Genomic DNA, 9,392 nt, shown 5'->3' on the forward strand with positions numbered 1-9,392 from the left:
AAGGAATGAAATAAAATATTATTTATTTTGCCTTATCATACTTCTATTTTTATTATTTGTCATGTTTTTAACGATCAGATAAATATGACGCTGCACCATCTATAATACAATTTGTATAATTAAATTTTTGGAAATAATTTTGGGACTAAAAAAAAGATAAAAGACAACGAATAATTAATAACAATAAGAATTCATAAAATAATTATTAATCCTTAACAAAACAAATTTTCAACATCAAAAATAATTCCTGATATGAGTGCATTAAATCATATTTTTTAAGGTATTTTTCTTGCTTTTTAGAACATTAAAATTTGCTTCCTAGTTATTACACTATGTTTCTTATTTAATTGTACCAGGTAAGGTTGGCACTTGATAGTTAGGTAGTTGGGACAACTAAAATATATTAAAGCATTTAAAAGATATAAAAAATCAATTGAACCAAGTGGAAAAAAAACAAGGAAGCTAGTGAGAATCACTAGTAACTTTTTATCAAAGCACATAATTAATGAAAAATAAAGTGCTTTAATTGGTGTTAGTATTCAAGATAAAATTATATAAGAAATAAAAGAATTGTAAAAAATGCAGTGTTATGATTGTTAGTATTCATGATGTAAGTACAATAGATCAACTTGCAATTTGCTTTCAGTATGTGTTTTCAGTACTGTATAAAAACAATTAGGTACAGAGTCTAATGATTTACCATGGTTTAGAAAAAATAAATTATAAGAGATTAATTTGATGGAGCTGCTAATATGATACAATGGCATATTTGAATACTAAAATTTCTCAATTTAGTTATAAGAGAATGTATAACAAAACCACTAATGACTGGAGATGTTTGTTATTACTTGAGCATGAGCAGATCAGACAGCATTGTTTCTTAACAGAAAGACACACGGAGATCTGTTATTCAAATATTATATAATAGGTACTCATTTATTTAATAAAATCCATTAACTCATTGGGACAATCATATTCAAAATACTAAATTATGTAACACACATAGTCTTCTGTTTCCTTCAATCAAACATATTATGACAGCTATAACAATTCTATTCATCAAATTATGCATAATGCCAATGGTTATCCATTTTTCTTAAGTCATAGGTGTAAGCTTTAAGTAAATACTAAATATGTCTAAAAGCTAAAAACTAATTGGTAATAAAAAATCATCAGTATTAAATTTAAATATATTTTTAATTTGGGCTTCTAAATGTCAAATAATATAAAAACAATTTAGAGAATTGTGTTTAGTGTGTGAACTATTTTCGGCAGAGACCCAGTGGTTTTTGACAAAGAAGTTATTCCATTTTTTTTTTTTTTTATGTATCTTAAGGTTATTTTAGGCAATAGACATGATTATGACAGTAAAAACAAAGGACCACTTACGGCAGCAAGTGATGGGTCCATGTTGAGGATTGGTAGTCTGTTAATTTGTTGGCAGTGATACGAATGATCAATTTTATGTTCGGTTTCTATATCTTTGTTCGGCAGCATTCCTATTTGCTGTGTTGTGTGTGGATCCAAAAATATTACATCATTGCCTAATTTACAATAACCAGATGAAACTTATATTATAATAAAACTCTATTTTATATTACTGCTGATGTCAGCTAAAACAAAACTAATAGTTAACAAAATTATCAATCCATTAAAAATGATTTATATACCTACGAAACCTATAAAATAAAGAGCGTGGTTAGGTCTTCCACCAATCACACCCAAGGATTGTGGGAAAGTGAAACACATCTGAAACAAAAACATAACAATTATCATTAAAATTTAAATAATTGTTAAATTTACCAAAATGGCAAAATCACAGTAAAATTATAAAAATTATAAAATTTTAAACACATTTTTTATTCACACTAAATTAAATTAATAATTATTGATGATTTTTATTAGAATTGTAACTACCTAACATTAAACCGTGTAGATATCAATACATAAAATATATGGAACTACAGTACCTATACATTGATCTATATTGTAGAAAATAACACAAATTTAAGTTCACCAACACAACTAAATAAACTAAGAAATTAAACTTCATAAGTTATAGATAAAATCCAAAATATACATTGGATATTTGTAAATTGAAAAATACAATCTATCTGTTATCATAATTCAAAAACATCAAAACATTACTCACCAGTGCATTTTTAAGGAATTTTTTACTGGGCAACAAAAAGTATTTCCTCAATATAAATTTTAAATTTACTATAGTAGGTATGATAGAACTATTTAATGTTTGCCTCTCATAATTATTATAAAATAAATATTAATATTATAAAGTAGAAGTAAATTGTAAAAGTAAATAAAAATGAGTTATAAATTATTTAAAATAAGATGTATAATTTCAAGGAAAATGTAATATTAAGTAAATTACATGTACCGCGAGCGCGTAAAAGGGAATGGGCAAAATTAAATTATAAACACAGTTTAATCAAATTGAAAACGGTCTATTTATGAACCAAATTATGAACAATATGTTAGTATGAAAAGGTTCTAATTGAATTAATCACTACCAATAGTACCCAATAATTATTACATTTATCCATATTCAACAAAATTTTATGATCCAGATCCAGATTTTGATTTTTCATAATTATTACTTAACATTGTTTCGTGTAAGAAGATTGGTAGCAATGAGAAAGCATTATTCTGAAAAAAGATTCAGCTAACAATAATAAAAATAATGAATAAGAATAAAAAAGTTCTAATTAAATATATATATTTTTTTATTTTAGGATGAACAGGTTCTAATATTGTAGAACCTTTTCATACTAAACATTTTATAATTTGTAATTTATTAATTTGTATACTAACCAATGCAGCAAATTATTATTATAATGTTGTGAATTAAACTATAAAAGTTACCGCATGCCTTAGTACTTAAATTTTCAAAAAATGTTGTTAAGGGAGTAAAATATTTGAACTTAAACCTTAAAATTGCTCTCCCAGACAATTTCATAAAAACAATTTAGAACCTTTTTATTCTAGACCCACAACATTATTCTTCTTCCACAAACAAAATAAAATTCTCATAATTCAATAATATTATTTGACTTATTACCTTTTAAGCATAATTCCTTTTTTTAAATAACTAATTTTAGTGTAAAATTGATTAAAATTTTAATTAAAAAATTATTAACTTTTATAGAATTTTAATGTTTTTAGTAATTTTGGCGCATTTTATTCATTTTTGTACTTTTTTTTACTTATATTTGAATTTTTCTAGTTGAAAGTTACACTTTTTGTAACACATTTAGTTTTTAATAGCTTGTCGATTATCGATGTTCATTTTCATTTTTGTTTGTTGTCGCAATACACGATTATTTAATAAACTGTAAGCAGATACTTTTTTAGGCCAGTCAATCAAAAGTCTATCAACTTGTTTCAAACTACAAAAAATATTTTTGAAAGCTCCTTCGTGAAAGCAAATTTTTAAAAAGCTATAATAGTTACAATTTATGATACATAAATTGTATAAAAAGTAAATTTTGTAAAGCGTAAATTTTTAAAAACGTCAAGTGATTATAAAGTTATTTTTGGTATATTTGTTGTCATTTTTTATGTTTGTTATTTTAAAGATTTTTAGGTCATCAAGTTCAGGGCATTAATCATAAACAATACTTATAACATTATATATTCTAAACATTAAAAATAAAGACTAATTAACTTGCAATAGTAACACATTAAGTCCCTACCTAATATTAATAGTAATTATCTATAGTAAGTTTTTAATGAATACTGGTTACCATGACCTATTTGGTAACCTATGGTAACCAGTTCCCAGTTTATACATTTTAGGTTTAAGAAGCAATTAACAATTACCAGAAACCACCAAATTCAATTAAAGTGTAACGAGTAACTGTAACCTTTTTTTTTTCAAAACTGGTCAATTCAATAAAACTGGAAATATCACAAATTTAAGGTTATTTTATATTTTCTTTTGCTTTTTGGAAATTGTGTTCTATTGACTATTTGTTTGATTAATTATTTTATTTACAAGATAATAAGTATGAATCATAGATACTAGGCACAGTTTTTTATATAGTACATGATTATTATTTAATCATGTTAGTTAACACTTTTCCAATCAATGGTAATGGGTAATTTCATCCATATAGGTATTTATTATTTAATTTAGCTCTCCCTAAATAATTGTATAAAGTGGATATTTATTTTGTGTAAATAAAAGTAAAAACTATAATGTTACAGAAAAACATAAATGGAAAAAACTATTCCAAAGTGGTTACCGGTAATCTTGAAGAATTAAAACCACTTCCAAACCGATAACCGGTAATCACATTTTTAGTGATCATTTTGGTTACTGGTAATTAAATACAACTAATTCTAAAAACCCTAAAACCGGTTACTGCTTACAAAAAATTTTCCAAAACTTTCATGCCCTGCATTATTGGAATTTTTACGCTTATCGTTATGAATGTATAACAATTATTATAACTTATTTTTTCATAGTCTACAATAATAAAAGCATTTTGTATATAATATCGATAATATGAAAATATGTCCTACCTACAAATTTATTCATTACTTAATTATTATTTTTACACAGGTAGTATAAAAATCTGTTTTCAAAAATTATACCTATCAAAAGTCTTTAAAAATACAGTCAACTAGGCGACAAAATATCTTCATTGGGCAACATTTGTGTTGTCTAATTCACTAGTTTAATAAATGTACTATTACTCACTTTAACACCTTGAACATAAGCAGGGTTAATTGCACTTATTCCTAAACGTAGTGGAATCACTAGTACCAAAGGTTTCCAAATTTGTTTACTAGAGTTAGTTTGTTCCATCACAGTACATAATTTTTCTAAAAAAATAAATAATTAAGTACTGTTTAAAAAAAAAAAATAATATTATCAACTAGAAAACAATTTGTTAATATAAATATTGTGTACTTACTGACTTCATTAATGACTAGTGTGTTGTCTAATGCTACATGAAAAACAAGAGAGCTCAATTCATCCATAGTGGCTAATTTTCTACACAATAATAATTTACATATTATATAATTTGTTAGACCATGTATTTTGACATCCAAACAAGTACTCACTTTAACACTTGAGCTATTGTGTTTGGACCAAACCACTCGCCAACTTGCTTACCATGAGATACGCCCATAAGAGCTATTTGATGAATTGAATAGGGTGCAGATCGCTTATCTTCAAACATTCTTAGAATTTTTAAGTAATCTATATCCCTCTTATCTGGGTCCCAGCGCCAATCTCTTCCTAAAAAATTGTATTTTTCAAATACATTTATAAGTAAATATAAAAAAATGTAAGTCATTTAAAAACATATATTAATGTTTAATATACTATATAAATTAAATTCTTTATTTATTCGTATATCAAAATTAAAAGCAGTTTTAATTTATTATCATTATTAAAAAAATATATTAAAATACGGCTAAAACAAAGTCTCAGAGTCATAGATAATCAATTACGTTGTGCACCACTGGTGTATAATATGCACTTTTCAGTGATAAAGCTTTACCAACTCACGAGTAACTAAGGATACGGTTAAACAATGTAGCTACTCAAACAGTAACAACCAAAATAGGACACAAAAAATATTTATTTTAAACACAATTAAACACTCAAAAATGTTTCCCCAAATTTCATACTGACCCATATATCATTTTAGAAAAACTTCTAGATCCACTCACAATGTGGGCCTTAAATATATTGTACATTTGAAAGTTATAGTCAACTAAGTGCTTTTATTTGGCTTACTCAAACAGAAGAAATGAAAATAAAAATATTACAATTTATTGTCTCAACCCATCAACTTCATTCACTTAAAACACATACATATAACAGGCGATATGACGTACATTTTTCAACACATACGTCTTGTACATAGCAATAATTATTTTTATATTTTAATCTCAAGTTGTAATATTCTTCATTTGATGTAAAAAAAATTTAAAACAATATTTATGTGACGTAATTTAAAATAAAATAATTCTCAATTTTGAATTATATATTTGAGAAAGTACCTATCCAAGATAAAATTGTTTTTAAGTATTATAGACACTTTATTACAATACATAAATATCTATAAGAAATGACAATAGTAAAGTTTTTTTAATGTATATCACAGTATTAATTTGTGTAAAATAAAATAGTCAGCAATGTTTACTCTTGAAGCACACTAAATTTCAACTTTTTATGAATTGCTTATACATTTCAAATTAAATATAATTAAAAATAAATGTTGGGTAAAAACTAAGTAGCTAAAATGTTAGGTTCAACTAGTTATTACAACATATTAATATCACCCATGGCTTAAATATACAAGGTTATTGCAATTTGCAATAGTGCCTACTCCCACTATATAATTTTATCACATTAAGGAATTAAAATGGCAGTATAAGGGGACAATGTATATTGGCTATACTATGATATTACCATACCTTTACGCTGCCATTTTATATTTGTTTGATAACAATATAGGCTATGTACAATAACCTTGTATATTTAAACAATGAGCATACCAAAGTTATTTAAGACGTTGTACTCTCATGTGTTGTATCAGTCTTACACACGTACGCATGGCCAATTTTCATTCACCATTTTCAATAGTGTGATGTTAGTTTTGATATTAAAGTGAATTGACCTATTAAACAATTTAAAAGCAAGATAATTATCTAGGGCACGATGACATAGGCTTTTATTGATATTATTATTTTTAAGTCAGTTATGACCTTTTTGAAACTGTACATTTTAATATGATCATAACTTACTTAAAAATAATAATATCAATTTAAGTCTATGTCGTGCCTTAGATAATAATTATACCATTAAATTGTATAACTTTTTAGTCACTTTAATATCAAAACTAACATCACACTATTGAAACTAGTGAGCAAAAATTTGGTATGCTGTACATGTTTAAGATGGAGACAACACATACGGGTACGACGTCCTCTTATAATAGATATTTTAGAATATATTAAATGAACATATCCAAATATTAAATAGCTAATAGGTAAATTATATACAACATATTTTGTGTTAATTTAGATATTTTTAATTAGAAAACAGTTTAACCAATATATTATGATATTTTATATTGTGAAATATGAATATAAATTTACACTTAAATACTTCAATAACTCACCAAGATGTAAAAAAATTAGAGCTTGCCCAATAACCATCTGTCCGCATCGTAACATACATCCCCAACCTCTGTCTGAGGTGAAATTTGTATTGCCAATTTGAACAAAACCTTTCCGATAAGTAAACCATAATCTGGATTGAATATCATTCCGAATTTGTTGTAAATCTGCACATAATAAAAAGATATACATAATAATATTATATAAATACTAAACAATATTAGGTAATTTTAACGATTTATTTGAACATGTGTTTAGGTAGTTTTTCCAAACTAATCTTCTCGTTTAATAAACCATAAAATATTTAGAATACAAAGGACATCAAGATTATAAAATCATCTTTTATTTGCTTTAATAAATTAATTTATTTTGGATGATAAGTTCCATAATTTAAATAAAAACCAATATTTTGATTCTGACAAAAAAGTAACATAGTGGACTTTTGCAATTTTTCTATAAAAATTTGAATAATGTCTGAAAAGTAACAGTAATTAAACACTAGTCTATTGAATACTAATAATGAATATAAATAATAAAAAATAGGGATTAAGTACATTAAAAATCTAAATATACATGTTTTAAAAATGATTCAAAAGGTACTTTGTTCCATAATATATATATATAAATTTACTGTAATATTAGCTATAAGTATAAATAAACCAGTAAGAATCCAATACTCAGATTTGCTGTAACTTATGTGTAAGGCAGAGACAATGTATGCGAGTGGCGTATCCTCTTAGAGATTTAATGTATAATAAAAAAAATTAACGTTGAAGGAAACCAAAAGAATTCTCAATTTGATGAAGTACTTATTTAAAGGTAAATCGCAATGTTTCAAGGTTTACTAAAACCTGAAGCTTAACATAAAAATTATAATTTATAAAAATAGCATTAATTCATAAAAAAAATATTTTCAGAATTATTTAGGTGGGTACTAATCATGTTACTATTTTGTAACAAGAAATTATACCAATAAAACATATTAAAATTTCTCAGAGGAAAGGTTTTTAGATATTTTTATTATAAAATAATAAATAATAACTTTTAATTACCAATAATTGTACTATATTTTTTTCCTAGTATCCATACAGGATCAACTGTTTGTGGTATATCTTCTAAATCCATGAGACTTGATTCGTGTGTCAAATAAGCTTCTAACATCAAGTCCATACTTATTCTATTCAAGATCTTACGACTATGTTTTTGAATTATTTGCTTCCAATCCATACATGTCTAGATAAAAAATACAATTTAAGAAGTTTGAAATGTATCAAAAATTGTACAGTTAAATAAAAATTTAAAAACAAAATTATTAATTTGGTCGCAATGTCGTTTTTAAAATTTTTAACTAGTCAAAAATCAGTGATAACAAATTAACTTTGACATATGATAAAATATTTTAGAAAACCAAATATTATTAAAAAATTACTAATCAGTAAATAGCATAATTTATTATTATTTTTGTTTTGATTTTTAATAGTTATATACCTAATTATACTATTTTTTATACAAAAGGATTAGTTAAAAATGCATATTAATTCATAAATACTAAGTACCTACCCATAGAAGTACACAACAACAGTAAACAAAGGGACAATGAGTAGAAGTCAATGTTTAATTAATGATGTTCTATTATTGTATTTTTCATTAAAAGAAATAGGTATCTAGTAACTGAGTAACTGTGTTCCGTATAAATTATTACCATAGAGAAAATCATTATAATACACCATTGGTTTAACACAGATAGTTATTTTTAAAGCATGAGGGTCTTAAAAAATCTATAAAATAACAGTTTTATATACAAAACAATAAATTGTTACTTACAGTGTGCGTCACGAAACTAGTCAAATCATTGCAGCACTCTTTGTGGTAAACTTTTAGGAATTCAGGGGTATTTAATAATATTTGTATAGTATTTAACAATTTAAACTTGCCGTGCTTTCCTATGATAATTTTAAGAAAACACTATGGAGAAAGGGCCATGAGGTACGCTGCAATAGATGGACAAGTAGTTTCGTAATGCACACTGTAATGGCAGAATCAGCTAGGTTAAGCTCACCAAATCAATTTATTTTAATTTTAAAACTTAATGTTTAATTTAATATAAACATTTTAATAACCATTGTAATTATTTACTTAATAGATAAGAATTGATTTTAAAATGCATCAATAATAAAGATAATCAAGGAATGCCTCTCGGAATGCCTTAAAATTAAATTAAATAGGTATTTTTT

At 25.0% G+C, this 9,392-nt stretch overlaps 1 protein-coding gene across 1 annotated transcript in view; it reads right to left on the reverse strand.

Annotated features, from left to right (window-relative positions):
* The window catches only part of LOC100160112 (cysteine protease ATG4B), an 11,878-nt gene extending 3,456 nt beyond the window's left edge, over positions 1–8,422 (reverse strand). The window contains exons 1-7 of the mRNA XM_029485732.1: positions 8,211–8,422; positions 7,161–7,325; positions 5,089–5,266; positions 4,938–5,017; positions 4,721–4,845; positions 1,671–1,749; positions 1,390–1,544 (exon numbers count right to left, since the gene is read on the reverse strand). Coding sequence (XP_029341592.1) covers positions 1,390–1,544; positions 1,671–1,749; positions 4,721–4,845; positions 4,938–5,017; positions 5,089–5,266; positions 7,161–7,325; positions 8,211–8,385 — 957 coding nt within the window. The 5' untranslated portion in view covers positions 8,386–8,422. The remainder of the gene's footprint in view (positions 1–1,389; positions 1,545–1,670; positions 1,750–4,720; positions 4,846–4,937; positions 5,018–5,088; positions 5,267–7,160; positions 7,326–8,210) is intronic.
* Between the last annotated feature and the right edge of the window lie 970 nt (positions 8,423–9,392).

Source organism: Acyrthosiphon pisum, chromosome X (genome assembly GCF_005508785.2).
Source record: "Acyrthosiphon pisum isolate AL4f chromosome X, pea_aphid_22Mar2018_4r6ur, whole genome shotgun sequence".
Lineage (NCBI taxonomy): Eukaryota > Metazoa > Arthropoda > Insecta > Hemiptera > Aphididae > Acyrthosiphon > Acyrthosiphon pisum.